Here is a 26,725-nt window from a genome sequence, read left to right as displayed (position 1 = left end):
TGAGACAGTAGGAAATGGGAACTCTTAATCCTTCTATTTTTGAGAATGGAAAGGCTGAGGATGTCAGAGAGTTCAGTTAAAATATGTGCTGTATAAGAAAATATAATAATGTGTTTTATAAAGTTTATAAGCATTGCTGGCCTACCTGGTGAGGTGTTCCTAGTGGTGGCAGTGGTAGCAGCGTGTCAATGTGTTGAGAGGAAGAGGTGGTCTGGGAAATTCTGCTGAGCAAACTCCGGGCGCATTTCCACCCCCCAATTAACTCCACTCAACTGGTTCACACACTGAGTGGGTCTTTGGGTGTTGTACCTGGGTAGTTGTTTTGGGATCTCTTCCAGTGGTTTGTCAGTATCTCCTTGTGGTCCAAGGAAGGAAACTTTGTTAACCTTAGCATTGACCTTCAGAATATGTTTGTAACAGCACTGCTTGTGTGGCATTAGGCTATGTAGTGATCGAAAGAAAAAAACAGACCTTTGCACGTTTTTGCACTATATGGTGGGTGTATGAGGAAATTTACATTTCCTGCACAGCTAAGTCTGTGTGAAGATACCTTGTGCTGTATTTGACATCTAGCAAGGTCTCTATTTGGAAGGAAAGATCTAAGTTTAAAAATGAAGTGGCCAGAAGTTATGGTAAAAGCAGATAGCGTAGCTGGTTTTAAGAAAGATTTGGACAAATTCCTGGAAGAAAAGTCCATAGTCTGTTATTAAGACATGGGGGAAGTGTCTGCTTGCCCTAGATCGGTAACATGGAATGTTGCTACTCTTTGGGTTTTGACCAGTTACTAGTGACCTGGATTGGCTACCATGAGAATGGGCTACTGGGCATGATGGACCATTGGTCTGACCCAGTTAGGCTATTCTTATGTTATGTTCTCATCTGTAGGGGCCTTTGTTTTCACTTCTTATTTTAATGTATTTTTTTTTCTGGGAACTTATCAGTGTTTTTTATAATGGGAACAAAAATGGAAGAGAATTAATGTGTGTGGGATGGGGGGGGGGGTAACTAATTTCTTCAGCTAAATAATTCAATCCACCTCAACCAGACATAAGAGAACTCACGCACCATTCACACACCCTCCAACCAAAAACGTCAAAAGAAAAAAACTGTTCAACAACCTCGTAGCCATTTGAGCTGCAACATTCGACCCTCAACTCCACAACCTATTGACCTTGACCATAGACTACAAAACCTTCAAAAAAGAAATAAAAACCCTTCTATTCAAAAAACACATAAAACCGAACTAACACAATCAGAACTGTCCCAAGCATCACCTGCAACTACTCCATATGTACTTCTGATGTCATGACAATTCAGACATAATTTATGTTATGTTATGTTTGAAATAATGGTTACATATTTGAGGTTCAATAAAATAAATTTTTCACTGCTTGTTTCTCTTCTGACCATTTATTCCATTTCGTGGTTATTACAAAAAATATTTTTTTTACATGGGGGTAGGAAGTGGTGTCAAAAAATGATGGGCCCCGGGTGCCACATACCCTAGGTACGCCACTGGTTTGAATTAGGCAGTTGTTTAAGTAGGCTGGGATTTAAATGGATTATGGATTTAAATAATAGACAGTAGAATTTAAATAGTATTCTTGCTTGAATTGGGAGCCAGTGTGAGTCTAGGTATGCCTCAGTGATGTGGTCGTATTTTCTTTGTGAATAGATTAGTCTTAGGGCTGTGTTTTGTACTGTTTGTAGTTGTTTTATCATTGTTGCGGGGCAGGGGAGATATAGAATGTTGCAGTAGTCAAGGAGACCTAGGACTAGGGACTGGACCATGAGCTGGAATTGTTTTCTGTTGAAGAATTTTCAAACTTGCCTTAAGTTTTTCATGACCGCAAATGATTTCTGTATTGTTTTGTTGATTTGTGGTTGCATGGTGCATCATCTGTCTGTATTCATTCCAAGAAGTTTTAGTGTGGGTTGAATGGGGTATGTGACTGAGATTATTACTAGGTTTGTTATGGTTGGGGTTTTATTTTTTTCGAGAAGTATGAATTTTGTTTGTCTGGGTTCAGTTTTAGTTTGTGGTCTTTTATCCATGTTGCCTCTGCTTCTAGAGTTCTAGGTAGTATGTCTGTCATGGTGGGCATTGGCTGATCAAAAGGCAGGAGAATGGTGATGTTGTCTGTATAGCTATAGGAGGTTGCGCCTATTTTGTCTTGGCAGGTGCCGAGAGATGCAGTGTAGGGATTGAAGAGTGTTGGAGATAATGGCAATCCTTGGGGTACGCCACAGGGATTGGACCATGGTTCTGATTTTTCTTTGTATGTCTTTACTCTGTAGGTCCTGGATTGTAGGAATCCTTGAAACCATGTGTGTACTTTGCCTGTGATTCCTAGTATTTGTAGCAGGATGTCGTGGTCTACCAGGTCAAATGCTGCGTGAGATCTAGTTGAATAATCAGCATTTTTTTGCCTGTGCTGAGGTGGTGTCTAGCTGTGTCCAGAAGGGAGCCTAGTAGTGTCTCAGTGCTGAAGTTGGTTCTGAATCCAGACTGTAGGGTGGAGCAAATTGTGGTTTGCTAGGTAGTTGGTGAGCAATTTAGCTACGAGGCCTTCCATTAGCTTGACATATAGTGGAATTGAGACAATGGATCTGTAGTTGGATGGTTGATCTGTTGTTCCTTTGGGTCTTTTAAGATCGGGGTAATGAAGATTTCGGAGAGGTCTTGTGGGAAAAGGCCATCTGTGAGCATGGTTTGTATCCATTGTATGAGGAGAGAACGGAATTTTAGGCTGGAGGTTTTTAATAGGTATGGAGGGCATTGGTTGAGGTCGCAAGCTCCATGGCTGTATTTTTTATAGTTTAAGGATGAACCATTGTATTGTGGAGAAGTGGGACCAGGTTCTATTTGCTGCAGCTGATTTCTTTCTTCTGGGTGTTGGGGGGGGGGGGGGCATTGTAATCTCTTCTAGGTTGGTTGGGGTTCCTGAGAAGTATGTCCTAGCAGTTATAATTTTGTTTTTAAAGTATTCAGCTAAAAGCATGACTGAAGGGGGTTGTCGTTTTTGGCTAGGTTTTTAGTAATTGGAATAGTTTTTTTGTGTCTTGGGCTTCTATGCCTATTTGGTTTGTGTAGTATGTCTTTATTTCTTTTAGTTTTAGTTTGTATTGTTGGTTTAGTTTTTTCCATGCTGCTCTTGTGTGTTCTTGGTTACTTTTTCTCCATTTTCTTTCTAGTCATCTGCATTGTCTTTTGAGTAGGAGTAGTTCATTGTCAAACCACTTGTCTGATTGTCTGCTGATTCTGGTTTTTGTTTGTATTGGGGCTAGCTCGTCTAGAGTAGTTGTACTTATATTGCACCATTGTGAGATGAAGTCTTTGGGGTTACATTCTTGGATTGTAGCGTCTGTTTTATTCCAGAATTTTCCAAACATGAATAGACTTTTTTAAATTCAAACGCAAGCTTCAAATCCACTGTTTTTAAAATAGTAATGACTTGATCAATATGCATGAGGACCATTCAATTTTGAAGAAAAGATCAGAATGGATTTCACCGGGCAATTATGATCCTCTTATTTCAACATTCTATGAATGTGTGCTGAGAGAGATAAAAAGGTGATAAATGAAATATACACTGAATCTGAGTCCACTGGAGATCTGGGCAATCAATGAACTAAGATCCATCACAGAGATTGTCATCAAGCTAGTAGACAAAGGTGGTGACATTATTGTCATGGACCGGCAAAAATATGTCAATGAAGTACAGCGACAAATATGTGATGTAAGGGATTTGGGGGTGCTCAATGCGCGGTGGCGGCGAAGAAAGCAAATAGGATGTTAGGCATGATTAAGAAGGGGATCACGAGTAGGTTGGAAGATGTTATAATGCCACTTTACAGAACAATGGTCAGACCACACTTAGAATACTGTGTCCAACACTGGTCTCCATACCTTAAGAAGGATAAAATTCTGTTGGAGAGGGTGCAGAGGCGAGCCACGAAACTAGTCAAAGGCATGGAGAATTTAAGCTACAAGGAACGCCTTGGAAAACTGGGACTGTTTACCCTCGAAAAGAGAAGACTGCGTGGGGATCTGATAGAGACTTTTAAAATATTAAAGGGATTTGATCAAATTGACCAGGAAGCAGCATTGCTGACATTTTCAGGTGTGACGCAGACAAGAGGTCATAGCCTGAAACTGAATGGCAGCAGGTTCAGGACAAATGTCAGGAAGTTCTGTTTCACACAAAGAGTGGTGGGCGCTTGGAATGCTCTCCCGGAGGAGGTGGTGGCAGAAAATACTGTGCTGGGTTTCAAACGCAAGTTGGATGCACACCTTCTTGCAGATCATATTGAGGGATACGGGAAATCCGGGTCTCCAACAAGGAGCACCTAAATGGGCCTCCGCGTGTGCGGATCGCCGGAGTAGATGGACCTTGGTCTGATCCGGTGAAGGCGTTTCTTATGTTTACATACCCTTAGAATAAGATCCGATCTCAAAACTTCAGGATGAAATCAAAGAGCTGGTGGAGCTTACACACAATGCAGGCATTCTCACGCTCAAAGAGAAACAATTCCTCATCAATGAAAATCTGTTAATCCCTACTACAGTGGTACCTTGGTTTGCGAGCATAATTAGATACAGAAGCATGCTCGTAAACCAAAGTGCTCGTATATCAAAGCGAGTTTCCTCATAGGAAGTAAGGGAAACTCGGATGATTCGTTCCCCATCCCAAAAACAGACACAAACTTCCCCCTCCCCCGAGGTCACTGGCGCTGCTTGATTTCAATCACCCTACCCTGGGAACTGGCTTCTCTCTCTCTCCGTGGCCCTTCCCCAAACCCTTACCTCCAGTGGACACCAGCATGCACCAACCCACAGGACATACGTGTGCCAGTGCTGAAAGAACCTGTCGCTGAAGTTCTATGCTGGGCAGCTGCAGGGCCTTGAGCATCTGTGCATGCTCAAGGCCTTCTGGCTCCTACCCTCTCTGAGATTCTCATGAGATTTTTGGAGAGGGTGGGAGCCAGGCCTTGAGCATGCACAGATGCTCAAGGCCCTGCAGCAGCCCAGCATAGAACATCAGCAGCAGGCTCCTTCAGCTCCGGCACATGTATGTCCTGTGGATTGGTGCGTGCCGGTGTCCGCTGGAGGAAAGGGTTTGGGCCATGGGGGGAGAGAAGCCCCATCTCGGGGTTTGGGTTCATTTTACCAGAGGGGTTTCCTCTTAGGTCGAGTCTTCAGAGATGTCTCAGGATGAGATTTGCAGGGCTGCTACATGATCCTCTGTGCACACCTTTACCAAAATTTACAGGATTGAAGTGACAGCCAAGCAAGTTGCCGTTTTTGGTGCCTCAGTGTTGGCAGCAAGCTCATCAGTCCCACCCTTCTGTTTTAAGGACTGCTCTGTTATGTCCCACTGGTTCCAGAATAAAAGGGGATTGTACAAGAACAAAATATAAGGTCTTACCTTTGCTAATCTTCTTTCTTGTAAATCCCCCTTTATTCTGGGAACCTGCCCTATGCATTTCTGATTCGCTGATCGCCTCCCTTAGAAGTATTGGTAAGCTGGATTTATGTTTTGGACCAGCCTTTATAGGATTGCCATCTGACTGGATCTAGCACTAAATTGGGGGGGTGGGGTTCCCCTGGTTTAGCGTCTCCTTCTGACAGTGCAGCCTGTGTCTCCCTATAGCACTAGTGTTGTCATTCAGGTTCTAATGTTTCATAATCTGTTTTCTAGTTTTCATTATTGCTGTTTTGCATTTGTTGATATGAGCAGAATTGATTTGTTTGGTGGGGAGATCCCTGTTGCCCTCTCTCTTGTTTATTAGCTTCTGTAGATGTTCCTGGCTGCTTGAAGACTGACTGTGTCGAAGGAGCATGCTCCAGGATATGCTAACAGAGGGAGGAGTTAAGACTTCAATCATCTGAACCTAAGGATGCATAAAACCCACTGGTCCCAGAATAAAGGGAGGATTTACAAGAAAGAAGATTAGCAAAGGTAAGAACCTAATCTTTCGTTGAAGGTGATTAGCATTTTATGCACTATAGATGGTTTCAATGTAAGGTGCTTACATTGATATTCTGTTCATAGCAGGATCATAGAGGCCATCATCATATGGTGATTGCATACAGGCATTCTGCTGTGTTTGCCATATCTCCATACTGTCAAGAATTTTATGTAAGAAGTGTTTACTCTGCCATCTCATCTCACGAGTTCAGCTGCATAATTCAACCTACATTTTCTGTCATGTATTTGTCATATTGTTTTTTTCTTCTATATGGTCATATTGTATCATTATCAATGCAAATAAAAGCATTTCATGTATCTCTATGGTATAGTAGATCATGCAAATATATACTATCCTATACATTATAAAATGTATTGTAAAATTTGCTATAAGCTGTTTTCAAGAAAAGTCATTTTTTGCATTTTCTGTACGTATACTTTTTTGCAGCCATATGTTGTTTATTTACTGTTTGTTAATTCATTGTAAATTATTTTTAATTGTTCATTAGCAGGATTGCATATTATATTTCATTTTACATTCATTTTACACGCACTTCTTAGTATATAATCTTTTTAGACAATGGTCCTACATGTTGTTTAAACATTAACAGTCCACAAACATATATTACCAGCCACATTTTTTTACCTATTCACCACTCAATAACTTGTTTGATTGTAAAATCTCTCACTGTCCATGCGTGCACACATACACCCATCTTTTCCTAAAGAACTCTTATATTTGCCTCCATTCCCACCACTTATAAGCAATTCACGTATTCATCCACACTTTCATTACATATTTTTCGTCAGATACAATCAGACACTTGGTTCCGTTTTACAATCTTAATACACTCTCTGACACTTTTTTAGTGAATGTAAGCAGGCATTTTACTCCATTTCACATTACATCATTTCAGCGATTTGACTGCCAGCAATTCATCAAACCGTGCCCTTCCGCATTCTGATGTCATCACACAAGGACATATTAACAAATTTCCCACGGTGTTCTTTCTCTTTCGTCGTTAGCTCTGCACTGAGACGTATCTCCTTAACTTTGCCTGCCTCACAAGCTCCAGTAAGCCCAAAAGGTTACCATTTTATACTAAATCACATTTTTTATGCGTAATTTGGCTTTGCACTAAGTACAAAGCCCCTCTATTTTTTGAGGTCATTTAATAGTAGGCGTTCATACTATTCATAACCATGCAGTCTGTTTTTTTGAGTATACACTTTTAGACCCTAAGGCACCACATATAAAAACATCAGTTATACCCCATTGTATATGAATATGCATTTTTCTTGAACCCTCTGGTCTAATAGTTTATGGTTTCATGTACATGTGTGGCCCATTAGACCTTTACCGACTGAGCGTATTTACACAGGGTTCTTCCTTTAATTCAATAGTGTCAATCTAAACAAATAGATACATTACAAAGTGGGCATTTTTCATATAAACATTTTTTGATATAAACATATTGTACATATATATTTTTTCTTTATATATTTTATATACCCATTTTAAAAAAAGATTGTTTAGTATAGCTTTTACACACATTCGCCTCATCAGTTTTAGGTTTGCCTCTTTTATCCTCATGGATCCATCTGTTCTAACTTATAGATCCTGTCGCTTCCCAGGTGTCTTTAGCCTTTTAAATTGTTTTTATATCCCATTTTATGTTTTCCTAGGTAGCCCCAGAAGATCGTATAGTTTTTTTTCCGCAAAGTATACTCCCCTCTTTTAGCTTTTGTATATACCGTATATTCTTAATATACTTTTTATTTTTGTGTGTGTGTGTATCTGTCTCTCTATCTATATACTTTTAATGCTTTTATATTGCTACATACACACATACATACATTCTTTTTATTCTCAAGAAATCTATACGTTGTGCTCCACTTAGTTTATCTCACGTACCTTTAGTGTCCCTGGTGGTCCAGCGGTGAATCATGGCAACCAATTAGCCTATGGCTCTGTGCAGGTACGAGCGAAGGAAGGTTGCTCCTGCTGTGATTCACCGCTGGACCACCAAGGATACTAAAGGTACATGGGGGAAGGTGGGAGGGAGATAAATATTGTTAGAATTGTCTGGGACAGGTGGCAGGAGGGATCCTTTCTGTCCTGGCCACCGCTGAATCATCAAGTCTCATGGCAGGCCCGGTGGAGGCCTGCAAGTTATCGGAAGGGAGGGGGGACAGGGTACAGAACCTGGCAGAGAGTGAGTGGGGCTGGGTGCAGAGTCTGGCAGAACAGTGAGGAAAGGGGAACAGGATGCAGAGCCTGGCAAGGCACTGCACTTGAATATTAACTCCTCCCCCCCCCTTTATATTCAAATCAACCTTTTTTCCTCCTCCTTTGGGGGGAAAAAAAAGGTTACCTCGGTTTATATTCTAATACATATGGTATATGTTGGGGCTGTCAGATGACATGGACCTACTATGACTGTACTTCTCTACTTATCCTGAAGGCACTCTTAGCCAGTCAGATTTTTAGGATTGCCATAATGAAGCTAGCTGCATGAGATGGAAATCAATTTTATGCAAGTCTAATATATGCAAATTTAAAACCTTTGTGTTCATTGTGGCAGTCCTGAAAATCAGATTGGTTAGATGTGCTTTCTGGAGAGTTGTTGAGCAGCAATACACTAGGGCAGTGTTCTTCGTTGCAATTTTGGGGCACAGTGGTGGCACCTTGAGATCTCTGGGGTGGCCTCAATCATCATTCTGTGTTGGGGTTCCCCCCCATTCTTTCTAAGCTTGTAGCAGAAAGCAGGAAGTGGGGGAAGGCTGAGCTGCATGGTGAAAGACAAGACTTTTCTCAATAGAACAAGAGTGCATTTGGAAATGCCTACCTCTTTGAGGATACCCACAATAGAGAGTTTAAAAGTGGGTTTGAAGAGATGGATGTTACTGGCAACTTGCTAGTCGGCAGTGTCATGACCCACATTGGACGATCCTTTGTGACTCTTCTTGAGCTCATTTGGATTCAAAGTGATTCCGACTTAAAAATTAAGGATATCTGATTTATCCTACTTTCTATGGAGAATGTTTGTTAGAAGTAAACAGTTTTCTAAAATTAGCACCATCACAGTATCAACTTTTTTCAGGAACATCAGAAGCAGAAAGCATAGGAAATAATGGCATTGACATTGCATCTCTAACTACTACTACTATTTCTATAGTGCTCTCTAACTACTACTACTATTATTTCTATAATGCCACCAGACATATGCAACACTGTACAGAGTCACGAAGAAGACAGTCCCTGTTCGAAGGAGCTTGCAGTCTAAACAGACAAGACAGACAGGATGCCATCTCTATCACCTGCTCTCTCAGAACACAGAAATAGCTAAAACTGATAACATGGTGACTCCTTCGAGGAAATAGAATTATAATGACAGAGTATGACATATAAGTAGTCAGGAGGTAATTATGTAAATTGATGCCTAGACGTATAGGCATCATAGGCACCGATAATTAGTAGTCATGTGCAAGTGCATATTTTCAATAATAATAATTTATTTCTTATATACCGCTATACCAGAAGTTTGAAGCAGTTTACAACAAAAGTACAAGTGCTATAGTGTGTAACTGCAGAGGGGCATGAATGTGGACAGAGCATGAGTAGGAAATGAGCATCTCTAAGTGTCACTTGGCACATTTGAGCATACCCATTACATGAAGAGAAAAATTAAGGCAGCTAAAGACCATGTGGCCTAGACAGTCTGCCCATCCATACCATCTACTATTCCTTATTGTCCCTTAGAGATTTTGTATACTTATCCTAAGAGCACTGACATAGTGTAAATGGTTGGGCCTAAACAGGGGCATGCCCATGCTGATTTAACATTTTAATCTGCAGATGCTGTTATAGAATTGGTATTTGGTGCACAGATCAGCATGCCTAAATAGAAGTACCATTTAAAGAATTACCTACCAAAAGGACAATTCTACATTATGCACCCCTTGCATGTGCAAATGCACAGAAAAATAGCACTTAACACACATTGGTGTGCAAAGCACTATTCTATAATAGGCTACTTAAGTGCTACAGTGCACAAATATATAGAACATGGGTCTGACATGGGAGAGGCTCCCACTTGGATGCTTAACTTACAGAATGCTGTAAATTATATGCACCCTTGCCACATTTAAGTTCTTGCAGTTACACAGGTCTATGGATGATGTAATTGTGAGCACCCTAATATTTGGCTCTCATGTGTCGTTACAGAATGTGCTGCTCTTGTATATCATAAAGATACCTTAAAGGAGGTACTCACTTTTTAAATTTCCCCCTAAGTTCTCAATATTCTAAATAATTTAACCATACAGGAGAGGCTCCTCCTTGGCTAAATAAGAGGCAGCTGTCTATCCACCATAATTCAGTGGAACTTAACCAGGCAGTGTCACTGAATATTGATTCTGACTATCTCAGCAGCAAGTCAGTAGTACCAGGGTGGTTCAGTGGCAGAGTAGAGTTGGAGTTGGAAGTTATGTAGGTACCAGTAATATTCAGTGTCTGTGCCTGCATAAGTAGCCAGACAAGTAGGACCACTTAAATAATGGTCCTTACTTTGCTTGATTTAGCCAAGGGGATACAACAGATATTGGCCATACCCACATAACTTCTGTGTGCTACTGATGATTTACTCAGTGATAGTAGCACTAAATATTTGTGTCTAATCTAGCTGGTGGCAGTCAGCATTTTAAAAAATATTCTCTGCTGCTGGCAGAATATTGATCCCAAATTTAATCCATGCTTTAATACTAGTTGAAAATACTTCTCACTAGTATTTTTAATTCCTTAGAAACATTATTCAAGGTATTGTAGAAACTGAAATATTGACAGTAAATATGTTGAGTTTATATTTACATAGGGATTAATTCCATATATTTGGTGTCTGGATTTATTTTTGTTGTATTTTCTTTTGTCAGGTATTTCAGAGGGTAGTAGTGATTTTAATAGAAAGACCCTTCCTTGAGATTCTAATTATCCTGTTGTGAATGAAACTTTTGTGACCCCCAGAGATTATTTTCTTTGATTATGGTAATTTGAAATAAAATAGGTAGATGCTTTGTAAAAAGAGAAAAAAAATTCACAGACCAGATCTCATTTGTGAAATAATAATAATGTATATCATAATTTCTTTCAGCCAAGCTATGATACAAATTGCATTCCCCTACGAGACCATGGCTTTCTTGTTCAGGTAGGAGTTAATATGTAACTCATTGAAAGGATAGATTGTAATAATTTCAGGGCAGACTTTCAGCTTTTTTCTTTTTGTTTGTAGACTATTCAGTTTGCTGAGCAGCGGATACCTGTATTAAATGAATACTGCGTAGTATGTGATGAACCTCATGTGTTCCAAAATGGCCCCATGTTGAGGGTAAGTTTATAACATCTTAATACCGTATATACTCGAATATAAACTGAGATTTTTGGGCCCAAAAATGGGGGTCTCAGTTTATATTCGAGCCACCTTCCAGTGATGGTGCTTTTTTGTTTTTGTTTATGTTTGTTTATTTTATTAATTTGATGAATCGCCTATCCATAATTTACTAAGCGATTTACAATAAGATACATAAACATTTTAAAAAACATACTAATAATATTAAGTAAAAGATAAAAAACAGACTCATGAACGGACAAACACAAGAACACATAATGATAAAGGGGAAAAGTTACATAATTATATAAAAGTTTGATCGCAATATTTTAAAAGTTTTTTTTCTTTTTGTGTAATGTTAATTAGTAACGCATTACAATAGTCAAGCTTTGATATAATCAGTGAGTGTAATAAAATATTTAAAGATTTAGGTTCAAGAAATTTAGAAATTGAACGGATCATTCGCAATCTGTAGAGACAAGATTTGATAGTGTTGCTAATATGTTCATGATAGGAAAAATTTTCGTCAATCATAACCCCAAGTATTTTAATGAAGAAACTAAATCTATATGAATATTATTAATGATAAGAGGAGTAGCTAGCTTTATTCCTTGTTTCCATGCGAAAAGTATTGCTTTTGTTTTAAGGATATTTAATGCTAATCTATTTGCCGCCAGCCAATTTTTAATTGTGTCGAGTTTTTTGTTAATCTGAGAGATTTCTTCTGAGTGTTCGGGATTTAAAGGGTGAGACAGTTGAATGTCATCTGCATAGGTGTATGGAGTAAAGCCAATAGATTGGCATAAACTTAGTAACGGCGAAAGAAAAATGTTGAACAGTAAAGGTGATAATATAGATCCTTGAGGAATTCCATAGCTGAGGGAGTAAGGTTTTGAACTTGTTTTGTTGAAATGGACTGTATATTGTCTGTTTGCTAGAAAAGAAACGAACCATTGTAAAACCTGGCCGCAAACACCAATAGATTTTAATCTTTCTAAAAGTACAGCATGGTCTATCGTATCGAATGCAGCCGATAGGTCCAAGGAAAAAAGTATAACGGAACTATGGTGATCTAGGTCAGTGTTTTTCAACCGCTGTTCCGCGGCACACTAGTGTGCCGCGAGATGTTGCCTGGTGTGCCGTACGGTCAGGGCCGCCATCAGGGCAGTACCACCAGTCCTGCATTCAGGGGCCCGGAGCTGACAGGGGGCCCGGGCTCCCCCAGGGTCCTAGGCCACAGTCTAGGGAGAGGGGCAGTCCGCCCCACATGGACAGGAGAGAGCTGGACGGGGGACCCGCGGAATTCAATACATCTCGAGCCGCGACGCTCGTCTTCTGTTCCTGCCTGCCCTGCAGCTAACATATAGCCGATCGCAAGCGTTCCCCGATGTCAGCGCTGACGTCGGAGGGTGGGCTTAAGCAAAGCCTGCCCTCCGACATCAGCACTGAAGTCGGAGAATACTTCCGTTCGGCTATTTGTGCGCGGCAGGGCAGGCAGGAAGCAGAAGACAAGCCTCGCGGCTTGAGCTTCGTTTTGCTGAGAAAGTTACAAAGATGGGCTGGGAAGCAAACACGGAACACAAAAGGGGGGAGGGAGTGCGTTTTGGACACAGAAGGCATGGACTTGGGAGAGAGGAAGGGAGGGAAAGATGCTGAGGTGGGAGAGGGAATGTGTTTTTGGACACAGAAGGCATGGACTTGGGAGAGAGGAAGGGAGGGAAAGATGCTGAGGTGGGAGAGGGAATGTGTTTTTGGACACAGAAGGCATGGACTTGGGAGAGAGGAAGGGAGGGAAAGAGATGCTGAGGTGGGGGAGGGAATGCGTTTTTGGACACAGAAGGCATGGACTTGGGAGAGAGGAAGGGAGGGAAAGAGAGGCTGAGGTGGGGGAGGGAATGCGTTTTTGGACACAGAAGGCATGGACTTGGGAGAGAGGAAGGGAGGGAAAGAGATGCTGAGGTGGGGGAGGGAATGCGTTTTTGGACACAGAAGAAATGGACTTGGGAGAGAGGAAGGGAGGGAAAGAGATGCTGAGGTGGGGGAGGGAATGAGTGTTTGGACACAAGGCATGGACTTTGGAGAGAGGAAGGGAGGGAAAGAGATGGTTGTGTACACGGGGAATAGAAGAAAGGAGAATTTTTGGTCATAGGGAGGGAGTGAGGTACAGATAGTGGCATACCAGGGTGGGGGGGGCGGTCTGCCCCACCCCGGGTTTACGTCCCAAGGGGGTGCACAGCTGGCCACCCTCCAGTGTTGTCCCTAGGCCGGCAAACTGCGGCTCTTTAGCCACTTGAGTGCCACCGCCGCCATCGGGAACAGGCCAGCGCCAAGTTCTCCCTGCTTTTCCCTGTGGGGCCGGCCAACTCTCGCCACTCGCGTCAATTCTGACGTCGGAGAGGACGTTCTGGGCCAGCCAATCGCTGCCTGGCTGGCCTAGAATGTCCTCTCCGACGTTAGAATTGACGACGGGTGGCGAGAGTTGGTCGGCCCCGCAGGGAAGAGAAGCAGGGAGAACTTGGCGCCGGCCTGTTCCTGATGGCGGCGGTGGCACTCAAATGAATTACTTTATATATAGTCAATATAGGCACAGAGTTAAATTTTTTAACATTTTCTAATGGTGGTGTGCCTCGTGATTTTTTTCATGAAACAAGTGTGCCTTTGCCCAAAAAAGGTTGAAAAACACTGATCTAGGTGATAGTTTATATTTGTTGTAAGCCTGATCAATGAGTATTCTGTGCTATGGTATTTTCTAAAGCCAGTTTGATTCAGGTGTAAAACGTTGGTAGATTCGGCGAAGTCAGACAGTTGTTCAAAGACTACTCTCTCGGTTAATTTAGCTAGAAATGGGATGTTAGTGATAGGACGGTAATTTGAAACTTCCTCAGAACTAATTGTCCGATCTTTCAATATAGGTGAAATTTTTGCATTTTTCCAAGATACTGGCACGGAACCTGTACTAAGGCTTTTTAAAATAAAAGAGTGAATAAAGGGGCCTACCCGATGACTAATGCTGTTACCTCTTCCCCCCTCTGCCTTCGATAACTGGCACTGTTATCCTTCACCCCCTCCAATGACTGGCACTGCTATCTCCCCCTCCCCTTCGATGACCAGTACTTCTATCCCCTTGATGACTAACATTGCTATCTCTTCCCCTCCCATGACTGGCACTCGTATTCTCCACTCTCCCCTGCTCCACACCAACATCACACTTACAGGCCTGATGCTCTGGAAACAGTCACCGGAGTCCAGGAAGCCTTGAGTATGTGCAGATGCTCAAGGCCCTTCTCCAGCACAGAGCATCGGCGACAATTTCCAGAGTATTGGTCCTGTAAGTGCGATGTCGATCTGGGGCAGGGGGGAGTGGGTAGTGGAGGATAGGATTGCCCAAGCCACACTTCTTCGATTCTCCTGTGCTGCCAGTGGCCTCCTCTGTACTTTCTGTTTCTGCTTGGGTGGACCGCAGCAAAGGAACGGTGCAGAGGAGGCCAGCGGGTAGTGCAAGAGAATCACTCATGATAGCAACCTCTTTGTAGCTTTCGTGGTGAGGGGGCTTCAGAACCGGTGGAAGAACTTTGGTGGAACCAGGGGGAGTGGGGTAGGAGAGAGGAATAAAGAAAGGAGAGATGCTGAATGGGAGGGGAAGAGAGAAGAGGAATGGTGGCACATGGATGGAGGGAAGAGGAAGGAGATGGTGGCACATGAATAGGAGGGAAGGGGAAGGAGATGGTGGCAAATGAATGGGAGGGAAGGGGAAGGAGATGATGGCACATGAATGGGAGGGAAGGAAGGGGAAGACGAGGGAAGAGATGGTGCTCATGGACCAGGGAAGGGGAAGAGATGGTGAGATAGAGGCAGAAAAATGGAAAAAAAGCAGAAGAGAACCCACCAACACATACTCTAAAGGTGCGTTGGGAGAGGTAGGAGGCAAACCAAAAGAGGACAGATTCATGGAATCCAATCGAGGACAGCATATCAAGGAGTAAGCTGTGATTAACAGTATCAAAGGCCATGCACAAGTCACTGCAGACTTTAGTGATGGCAATCTCTGTGGAGTGTTGGGGCAAAAGCCAGATTGTAGTGGATTGAGAATCTGTCGAGTTGAAAGGAAGCCCAAGCAATGACAAAGAACAGCATGCTTGAGTAGCTTGGATAGGAACGAGGGGAGGCAGGGTGATAGTTGGATGGGCAGGTGGGGTCCAGCAAAAGTTTTTTGAGAAGTGGCTTAACTACCGCATGTTTGAAGGCAGCAGGGACAGTTGCAGTGGAAACAGATAGATTGAGAATATAGCATATGGGAGGGATAACAGTATGTGAGATGGGGTCGAGTAGAGGGGTGGGAATAGGGTCTGAGGGGCATGTAATAGTCTTGGCTGAAGACAGAAGTTGTGCAGTTTCTTTCTCTGTGATTTCAGAGAAGGAATAAAAGTCAATTGTAGTTGATGGAGGGACAAGAGGGTGGGACGAGACAGGAGAAGCTTGCTGAGTTGTTTGGGTGAAGGATGAAGGGGTGGTGCAAATTTGAAGTTCAGGAGAGTGGATGGTGGGTAGAGGAGAAGGATGTGACTTTGTGGTGAACTCAAGGGCGATCTTGTGGACCTTAACATAGAAGTAATCAGCCATAGTCTGGGGGGAGAAAGAAAAAGGGGTCGGGGGGGGGGGTGGCACTTTGACGAGGGAGTTTAGCATGGCAAGAAAACGACAGGGGTTGGAAGAAAGGGAGTTAGTTAGCTGGATATAGTAGTCTTGCTTGACCTGTGTAAGCACAGAATTAAAGGAGGTCAGCATAAATTTAAAGTAAAGAAAGTTAGCATGTGAGCGAGATTTGACCAAAGGTGCTCGGCACAGCAGGTGCAGGAACGTAAGGAACGGATACTGGGAGTGAGCCGAGGTTTGGTTCACCTGACAGAGCAAGGAACAGGAGGAGCAAGGATGTCCATAGCAGAGGAGAGAATAGAGTTGTTCGACGAGACAGCCTCGTGGACAAACTTTGATAACATAGTTTCAAGTTTATCAAGTTTATTCATGTATTTGATTAAACGCTTATCCTAAGATACTAAGCGTTGTACAATAGTGGAAGCAAGGAGAGGTGAAACAGTGGTTGAGAATGAGGAAGGATCGAGGGCTTGAAAATTTCAAAACCTGTTGGAGGTGACAGGGGGAGGGTGAGTAATGGGAAGCAGTGAGGTAGATAAGTTAGAGAGAGCAGTTGGAGAAAAAGACAAGATGAAGGCAGTTGCCATCCCTGTGAGTGGGGGTAGTGGAGCGAAGCTGGAGGTTAAGGCAAGAAATTCACTGCTGTCAGGGCTTCACTTTTGTCAGGGCTCCCTGATTGGCTCAGATGCCTAATGCTCCTCCCTTGGGAGGGACCTGAGACGTCGTTTTGGCCAATCAGGGACTTCCTTAAGCTTTTTCCTAAGGAAGTCCCTGATTGGCTCAGATGCCTCAGGCCCTTCCCAAGGGAGGAGCATGAAGCGTCTGAGCCATTCAGGGCATTAGGCCCCTCTCTGTGCATCACATGATGCACCGGGGCAGGGCCTAAGGCCCAATGACGTCGGGGCCAGGCATTGCAGCAGAAAGTTTTGAGGTTCGTCCTGCTCCCAACTAACAGGTATGAGCCAGGGGAGAGCAGGGGGCATTGTGGTGGTTTGACGTTCGAAGGGGGGCTCGAGGGGGGGTTCTGACGGCGGTTGGGGCCGATGGCAGGAGGGAGTCGGCATCCCTACTGCCATTTTTTTTTTATCGTGGTGGGGGGAGCGCAGATGGCAGGAGGGAGCATCCCTCTTGTCATTTTTAGGGGTTAGGGGAGGAGGGAAGGGAAGGAGCGCTTTGTTGTGGGGGGGGAGGCTTTTTTTTTTTTTTATATATAGGCCAGATATTTTGCATGTGCAAAAAACAGGTCTGCAGCAGTCAGATTTTAGGATATTAAATCCCGATTCAAAATAGCCAAGCAATAGTTAGTGAATCAATTGCTTGGTTATTTTGCATGGGGTTTTACTAATTTGCATGGGTGGATTGGATGGGATCGTAAACTAGGCGGTGGGCCGTTTAGTGAATCGGGTCAGAGAACGATTGCAAAACCAGTAAAACTGATTTTGCGATCGTTGTTACAGGATCAGTAAGTTTAGTGAATCTAGCCCTAAGACAGTGCACTGAAGCAAAGGGGAATAATGACAATGAGAAAGATGGGTGGGGCTCAAAGAGAATGGAGATGGATGAATGGAAGAGAGAGAATGCTTGAACTTGAGTGCAGTGAATAAGGTAGATGACAAGATGGCTGGTGAAGGGACAGGAAAAGAAGGATAGTGAGGACTTCTGGTGTGGAGAGGAGAGGGAAAGGGGGTAAAATTGGGGAGAGTGAGTATGAGAAGCAGAAAGTGAATTGGAGCCATAAGGAGAGGAACAGAGAAAGGAAATAGAGCTATACAAGAAGATGACATATTTTGGACTGCATTGCTTTCTATTTCTTTTGTGATGTACTGTATGCAGAGTCTGGCATATTAGGGATTTGTTTGTGTAGAATAGTACTTTTAGTGTGTGGGGTTGTATTTGTAAAGGTTCTCCCCCCCACATACACACCTGTTTTCTGCATGTGTGACTGAGGACAGGTGTTCTGGTGGGGATAGAAGTCCAGAAACTGGTTGGTGTTGACGCCCCAAGTAGGAAAATATTTGTCAGCACTCCTTCAGCTTTTTGGGACTTGATACAGCCCCAACTGAAAAATTAATGATTACTTATGGCATGATCCCTGACAAATGACGCTCATGTACCCAGATTTCTAACCTTTTTTCCTCCTTTTTTGGGGGAAAAAGGTTACCTCGGTTTATATTTGAGCATATATGGTGGTAACTAATTTTTTTAGTGAAATAGATGAGGCATTCTAGACAAGTGGGTTGTGTCCCCATGGCCACATACCATCTGCACAAGGAATCCACTCCAGATTTTTTCTCTGTGCCTCTGTTGTATTTCACTGGGCTCCTTAGCTCCACCTACAGTTTTTCCTTTCTGCACATGTGCCAGCACGAGTGTGTTTGTTCTGCTCTCCATTTTAGCTAAATCAGTTTGTTTTAGTAGAGTACAAACAGGGAAGAAAAATTATATGAGAATATTCAAGACTTTTTACATCTCTTATTCGAGGATAATCAGGTAGAATATTCTCACATGCCAGTGACATCATCCATGGAATATAGGATGGACAGTCAAAAAGTGTACTGTCACTTTAAAGTTTCAAGACTGCCCATACCATGTCAGCTCGTGGGACTGTCAGTTTTTCAGTTTTTTGCGGAGCTGAGAAGCTGTTTATTAGAGTCTCTCTAAGCTTATCAAACTTGTACATTTTTTTAACTTACTATTTCATTTTCCCTTACTTTTAGTCATATTTTTACAGGTCATTTCTTTATATTTCATTTAAAAATTTTGGATTTTTTTTTTTTTTTTACTAGTTTTGTTTTTCAGTCATTCAGGCTCTTTTCAGCTTGTTTTCAGGTTGGAAGCTTCAATGTTTTTGTTTTTTTTTTATATTTCATCTACTCAACATCCTTGGCCATAGAGTCCTTTGACCTTACATCAGCAGTTTTTCTGTCGATTTCCAAGGCTCCTAGCGGCTTCAAGTGGTACACTCTGTGCCACAGGACCATCTCAGGTACAAACCTGCATAATTGGTGTGTCCAGCAATTATGCAGGTCCTGACAATCGAGACATTTCCTGCACACTTCATTTGCAGAAAAGGTTGCTTAAAGTCAGGAAGCTGCAATTTGAGAAACTTTTCAGTTCAACTTCGGGTACATAGACTATAGCTGAATACTCTGACTCCAATGCTCAACCTCTAGCTACTCCAGCATTGACACCAGCACCGATGGCATTGACGATCCATTTCACCTCTTCATCATTGGTTCTACCATTGTCTGTGGAGTCTTGTGAGAAAGCTCAGAAGCATAAACATATCTCCCCTCCAATCATGCATTGGCATTGTCTCAAGCATCATCACCCTTGATACACTCTAAACATCAATGTACTGATGCTAGATCACCATCTCTACAGTTGGTGCCTCCTTTGAGGTGTGCCTCAACACCCAGTGCAGCCAGCACCTATTGTACCTTTGCCAATATATGCTGTTGCAGATAGAAGTAGTCGGGAAGTTGCAGTCACACCCTTTGCAAATTCTTGCATCGACACACCCAGTGTAAGCATCACCTCAAACTCCAGACACCATAACATCAAGCATCCAAATCGAGGAGACCGTCTTGTTCCAGGGAGGAGAGCTCATCAGATTCCTGATGCTCGCCTCAACCCTCACCTCGATGCCAACTATAAGGATTGACATTGAGGAATATGACTCAGACTTGAGACCACATTCTTCCAGTAATTATCCTGACTTATCTGCAGATGAGTCTTATGGAATTCTTTCTGATCCATTTCCTCTACCTCCTTGTTGAAGGTCACCTAAAGAAAATCTGTCATTTAGAAAATTTATCAGACAGATTGAACAGAAGCTTCCAATTAATATGGAATCTGAGACAGAACCTCGAGCAGAACTCATGGATGCTATCAACTATAAAGAATGGCCTGCTTAAAGGTTCCTCTCCACTGTATTATCAAGGCCAATGGGCTCCCTCAGAATGCAAGTGGTCAATCAATCGCCTGGAGCTTTGGGCAATTCGGCTGGCTCTCCTTCATTTTGAGGGTCATCTCCGTCATCGAGCAGTCCACATATTCTTGGACAGTGCCAAGGCATAACAATGGCAGATAGAGGGGATGACAGTAGGAGAGATAGTGGTAAGTAGATGGGTGGGGATGGGATCAGAGTAATAGGTGAGTTTGGAGAAGGAAAGAAAATGTGTGGTTTCCTCCTCAGTGATTTCAGGAAAGGAAGAGAAGGTGACGAGGGCTGATGAGGTGTTGGTAGAGTGGTCTGGGGGAGGTGGCTTGGTTCATACCTCAAGGTTAATTTTGTGAACCTTGTAGAAGTATTCAACTGTAGTCTTGGGGGAGAGTGATAGAGGGGATTGGAGGTGAGGGGACCTTGAGTAAGTTCAGTGTGGCAGAGAAGTGGCAAGTGTAGTCAAGAGAGTTAGACAGGTATAGTAGTCTTATTTGGCAAGTGAGAGAGCAGGAAGGAGGTCAGGAGGAATTTGAAGTCATTATGAATGTGGGATTTGAACCAAGGACATTCAGCAGACTTGGCACAGGAGTGCAAGTAGCAGATTTTAGAGTTTAGCCAGGGCTGGGTTTTGGCATGCTTTATAGAGCATGGGTGGGGTGGGGGAGCGAGGGTATTTAGAACAGAGGACAAGGTGGTGGTGCAGGAGGAGACAGCCTAATTTACAGACTTGTGTAGCCTTGTGGTGGAGAGGAGGGGCAAGGGTTGATGGCCTGAAGATTCCTAAATATACAGGTGGAGATCAGCCTGGATTGGGAGAAGAGGGTGATGGGTTGTGAAAGTTATCAGATGATGGTCGGAGAGGGGAAGAACTGCAGTGGAGGAATTTGTGATAGAACAGTTGGAGAAGAAGACAAGATCAAGATAGTGGTTGTTTTGGTGGGTAGGGATGGTGGATCACAGAGTTGGAGTGGTTATTAGCATGAGTGTTGAAATCACCAAGAATGAGGGAAGGGGATGAATATTCAAGAAAGAAGGAAAGCCAGGAGTAGTCAGTGAGGAAGGAAGAAAGGGACTTACCAGGGGGTCGATAAATGACCTGGAAGGGCAGAGGAGCAAATAGACAGATGGGGTGGGAGAGAGAAGAAGAACATAAATAAGATTAGTGCATTGCGGTATGACCTTCATGAATAAGATGGGAACTGGTTGGGGTTGATATCCCTAGCAGAGAACAAAAGAAGAATCAAGAAGGTATGGGTGGGGGAGAGTGGAGGAGAGGGGGGGCTGCTGTACTGCAGGTGAGATGCATGTAGGGAGAATGGGGATGGCTGAATGAAGGAAAGGTGGCATTGAAGCTTTAGGACTGGGAAGAAGGTAGTGGTGAGGTAATTGATTCAAAAAGTGAATGGTGTGATGTTGAGGAGTTCAGTGGTTTGGGGTAAAGGGAGAGGTTAAGGGAGAGGTTAAGTATTAGGAGGAGGAGGTGTACAGAAGCTATAGTGATGGCAGGGGAGAGAGGAACTCTGGGAGGAAACTGACTATAGGCTAGTCTCAGAGCTGAGGGTGAGGCGATGCATAGGAAGGTTTACCAGGAGGGTTCATTTGCGATAGGCATGGTTATGTCAGTGTCATGAAAGGCTGCAGGGTTTAGATGTGGGTGCAAATAGATCTGCTTGTGTCATCCCCACAACAAGGAAAGTAATGATTTTGGGCAGTGATGCTCTTTTTAATCACCTTGTCATGTGATCACTTAGGTTTAAGCACACAGAACCCAAGAAGGAGGAGGGAAATCAATTCAGTTCTGATGGGCTGTGGGGGGAAGCCTTTCAGTCTTAGACAAATCTTTCACATCCTTGTCATGTGATCACTTTAAACATAGAGCCCAAAGGAGGAGGGAAATCAATTCAGTTTTGAGATTTATAGCTTATAGCTTTTATCTACCCATCCTTTTCAATAAATTGTGTGATCTTAATACCTGTAGTTCCAGGTATAATTATTACTTATTATGGCAGGAGTTGCCATTCAGCAGATTATTGTTTAATTGGAAAAACTGGAATAGATTAAATTACAGTTTTTGGTGGAATTCACTGTGTCATATGTATAAGATGGAAAGAATGTTAGCGTTGCAGAAAGGAAATTTTAATAAATTTCAGGAGGTTTGGAGACCATTAATAGAATCTAATATAATAAAACGTTAGCCGCGCATGCGCACTCTATCTGCGTGTTCTGTTTTCCATGCGCTGTAGGGCACTGGTAGGAGTGCGCATGCGCGTGAAGCTCTCTCTCTCTCCCTCCCCCCCGAGGCGGATGTCGGCCGCGGCAGCTGTCGGCAGTTGCAGGCCGCGGTGGCTGCTGGCCGCGGCGGATGTTGGCGGCTGAGCCCGGAAGGCATGGCTTTTCAAACCCCCCCTACCGCCGCCGCTGTACTATTTGAAGACAAGTGGAGCCAGAGGGTCGATCCCAAGGCCCCAGCACACAAGCTTCCTTTCACCACCTTCTGTTTATACAAAGACTGACTCATCTGACTTTTTTTTTTTTTTTTTACATTACACTGAAAAGCTCTTCTGCAAAGCCTAATAATATCCAACACACACACAGACATACGCACATACACACACATAAACCTCACACACACATGGTCCAGGGTGTCTCTTTCTTTTCCCCCTTACCTTCTTAGTCAAAGGGAAGTGGGTGGGAGGGAAATGCTGCAGCACAGAGAAATGGAGGAGTAGAAAAAGGAACGGAGGCGTACTGCTGGGCAGGAGCAGCAGGAAAAAGGGGTTGATGGACAGGGGAAGAGGTGCTGATGGACAGGGGGGGCAGAAAAATGAAGGCAGGCCTACTGCTGGACAGGGGGAGCAGGAAGGAGGTGATGATGGACAGGGGGGAGGTAAAACAAAGGGAGAAGGGCTGCTGCTGGATAAGGTGAACAGTGATGGGGTGGTGGAGGACACATGGGAGGTAAAAGGAAGGGAGAATGGACAGGGGAGCAGGCAAGGGATGGTGGTGGACAAGGAAAAAATAAATAAAGAAAGAAAGAAAGACAGAAATACAGAAAGTGGCTAAGGAGAGAGAAAAAAAAATAAAGACAGACACATACACATATAATCTAGCACCCGTTAATGTAACAGGCTATAAGACTAGTATTGTAATAAATGAATACCGTATTTGCCGGCGTATAAGACGACTTTTTAGTACCTTAAAATCCTCCCCAAAGTTGGGGGTCGTCTTATACGCCGGGTACAGTTTACATGCCCTTACTTGCGGGGCTGGATGTACTCAGTCGCGCGGCTCTTCTTCTCCCTACCTTCTCTGCTTGCAGCACAGAGCCGAACGGAAGTCTTCCCGACGTCAGCGCTGACGTCGGAGGGGAGGGAGGGCTTAAACAAAGCTTAAACAAAGCCCTCCCTCCCTCCGACGTCAGCGCTGACGTCGGGAAGACTTCCGTTCGGCTCTGTGCTGCAGGCATGGCAGGTAAGGAGAAAGAGAGTAGCCTCGCGGTACCAAGAGAGAGGGGCGGCCGCCCCGCCCCGGTTGCAGCACAGCCGGCCAGGTTCCCTTACTTTTGTGGCACTTCCCCGACCGACCGATAACAGCCCGGGTCCGACAATCCTCCCTGCCCTGTAGCCGCGAATCTAAATACCTTCTTACAGCAGCTGTAAGAAGGTAATTTAGATTCGCGGTTAAGGGCAGGGAGGTTTGTCGGACCGGGGCTGTTGTCGGTTGGTCGGGGAAGTGCCACAAAAGTAAGGGAACCTGGCCGGCTGTGCTGCACCCGGGGCGGTAGAGAAGGTGTGCGGAAGAAGGGGTCGTCTTATACGGCGAGTATAACACAAAACTCTATTTTTTAACTAAAAGTTGGGGGGTCGTCTTATACGCCGGCAAATACGGTAATCATTTTTCCCAAGCTGATATAATTGTATAGGGAAGGGGGGTGGGAGGAAGTTTAATTATAAATTGATGGGTTGGATTAATAAAGAACAATATATATATATGTAATCAATGTGTAAGAATAGGGTTCGGAGGGAGGGATTTATTTTTATTTTTAATTTTGATATTACTAAGAATAGATACTCAAGTGATATTGTATAAGTTTAACTGTTAATATTTGTTGCACTTGTTGTTAGATGAAAAAATGAATAAAGAATATTAAAAAAAAATACCTGTAGTTATTACTGAAGGTTGTTTTTTTTTAATGTGTATGGTTCATAGAATTAAACCTTCTTATTGCTATATTTGTAAAGTATGTCAAGCAGCTCTTCAGTGCAATGTCTGGAGCAGGTGAAACAGAAAAGTAAAATGTTTTATATCTACATTAGAACTAAAATCTGCTTAATTTCCAGACTGGTTTGTCTGTGTTTCCTTTGCTTGTTTCACTTGCTTGATCTCTTCTAGACTGGGACACTCAGAATATTTATTGTACTCTACCTGGACATTCAAAGTTCTGAAAATATTAATATGTATAATATAAAAGGTCTGTTTGTTTATAAAATATAATAATTACAATTCTCTCAAACTGAATGCAAGACTGCTCTCCATAGAAAATGCTGATTTCATCAGCTACTTGAAGGACAAGTGCTTACACTTGGATTTAAGTTATAGACCTAGATTCTTTGTAGGTTGTAACACCTTTGGGTTAACCCCAAAATTGTTTAAAGCAAGCCTTGTACTTTGCTGTTGCACTCCTCTTGCTACCCCCTTCCCATCCTGTTCTCTTCAGTTTGAACTTGATTCCCATGGCCTGGGATAAAGGGATTGACATGTGATATAGAACACTTTAAATTATATATAATGCATAATTTATCATAAAACAGAGGAAAAAAGACCTCAAAATACCCCAGGAATACAGTCAATAGATTGAAACCGATTTGGGGTTGGGTATCATCACTGGTCAAAACCTCTGTTAAATTTTTATGTGATTCAATTTATTTAAATATAATTCGATTTAAATGCTATATATGTAATTAAATCAATTTTGTGATTGAATATCTGTTTCTCTCACATTTAAATGAGCAATCAAAAACTGGCAACCATAAATTCAAAACCACAATGATATTTTATCTTGCTTCATGCAAACTATCATCAAGCACTTATCTTTAAGACCCGACGGAGGCTCAATCCATTTCGCACCAACGGGTTTCTTCAAGGATGATAAAGCTTGTTAGTTTGCCAGCATGAGTGAAATGTTGCCCAAAAAATCTGTTGTGAAGCTGCTTCCACCTCGCTCTCACCCATGGCCTGGGATAAAGAGATGACGTACATTCAAGGAAAAATCTTTGAACCCTTGGGTGCTCCTTAGAATAATCTATTGCTCATGCAAGAACGGCAACATGCAGGGGGTACTCAACTGTGTTTGTTTATGTTGAGAAATAAATAATTAGAAACCTTTTCGCCAAAGGAAATAAGCAAAACATCTACCCTGATATTCAGAATGAGTTAACCTGTCAGCAGCTAACTAGTCATCTTTAGCAGTAGATAACCAGTTATTCTGGCTGAAAATCACTGATTAGCACCAAAACACTAGCTGGCAGTCTGGGGGGGCCTTCTGGGAGCATTTCAGGGGCAGGTCTGATATAGGACCTGATTTTTAGCGCTGTCCAGCCAAAGGTTAGCGCATAGATAGGACCGCATAAATAGCAGTCTTATCTTTATGTGCTAGCCGATGGCTGGGTAGTGCTGGATATTGGCTAAGTGGTTATTGGCTAATCACCTTTTTAAAAACCTGGATATTCATTGTCGATTGCCAGAAATGGCTTGGCATTGAACATCTGGGGTTAGAACCAGTGGTGGACTTTAAGCGTGCTGCTGGCTGAATATTGGCCCACTTGGATATAATCATTGGAGGTATACTGGGTAAAGAATACAAGATTAACTGATTTGCATATTCTTCTTTTTGTAGCCTACTGTATGCGAACGGGAGCTCTGTGTATTTGCATTTCAGACTCTAGGCGTAATGAATGAAGCTGCTGATGATATTGCTACTGGGGCACAGGTATATTTTAGATATTTGTTTCAGATTATTCAATTCTTCATATTATGGTTATCATAGATTTTCTTTCTTCTCTCTTGGAGATCAAAGTCATAGTTGTAGTACTGTCTTCTCTCCATCTTAATCCCTTAGTCTACGTTTTACCTTTCTTCCTCCGTCTTTCCCTCATGAGCCTTGGGCCAAATTTCTGTACCAGGTCTCAGGTTACCACAAAGGCTGGTAGGAAGAATTAGCTCAAAAGTATAGAGGAAAACAGTTCTACCAGGATTGTATCCCATGCACCCTGGACCAGTTTCTTCCAGTTATAATTATACCCCCTTTTTTGGAGGGAGGGAGGAGTTGTTTACTTGAGTTGATTATTTAGTCTTTTAGATTATAATCATATGGGCTGATGAAACTTCATTCTTACCACTGGAGCACTATCCATGTGAAGGGCAATTCTGTAACTGGGTGCTTGCTTTTATGTTCCCCTTGTAAGCAAACACGTATCTATAAAGTACCAGCAGAGCATCTAATTGCTGTTATGTAATGGTGAGCATAAGTAGCATAGCATGTAAATTAATATTCCCTAGCAACAGCAGCAGATGAATCCAGAGACCAATGGGATAGCACACATCTACCAGCAGACGTTGATAGAGAAACTGATTAACAGGTGGTCCCATTGGCTGGCACGCTTCCTGTATCTTCAGTATTCTCTAACTCCCAGCAAGAAATGGTCGCTATTCAACTAGCTCCTGAATTCTGGCTGTGACTGGAATTTTATTTTCTCTTGTTGAGGTTTATC

The 26,725-nt window shown here is 42.9% G+C and overlaps 1 protein-coding gene across 3 annotated transcripts in view; it reads left to right on the top strand.

The window, feature by feature from the left end:
* The window catches only part of PARP8 (poly(ADP-ribose) polymerase family member 8), a 505,058-nt gene that overhangs the window by 221,864 nt on the left and 256,469 nt on the right, over window positions 1-26,725 (top strand). For all 3 annotated transcript variants that reach the window (XR_004538173.1, XR_004538172.1, XM_033931570.1), the window contains exons 13-15: window positions 11,123-11,176; window positions 11,261-11,356; window positions 25,852-25,944. Coding sequence is in view for 1 of the 3 variants with exons in the window: in XM_033931570.1 (XP_033787461.1) it covers window positions 11,123-11,176; window positions 11,261-11,356; window positions 25,852-25,944 (243 nt within the window). In the remaining 2 variants the exon portion in view is untranslated. The remainder of the gene's footprint in view (window positions 1-11,122; window positions 11,177-11,260; window positions 11,357-25,851; window positions 25,945-26,725) is intronic.

The sequence above is a fragment of the Geotrypetes seraphini genome, chromosome 1 (genome assembly GCF_902459505.1).
Source record: "Geotrypetes seraphini chromosome 1, aGeoSer1.1, whole genome shotgun sequence".
NCBI classification, from domain to species: Eukaryota; Metazoa; Chordata; class Amphibia; order Gymnophiona; family Dermophiidae; genus Geotrypetes; species Geotrypetes seraphini.
This window is presented reverse-complemented; position numbering and strand designations above follow the sequence as displayed.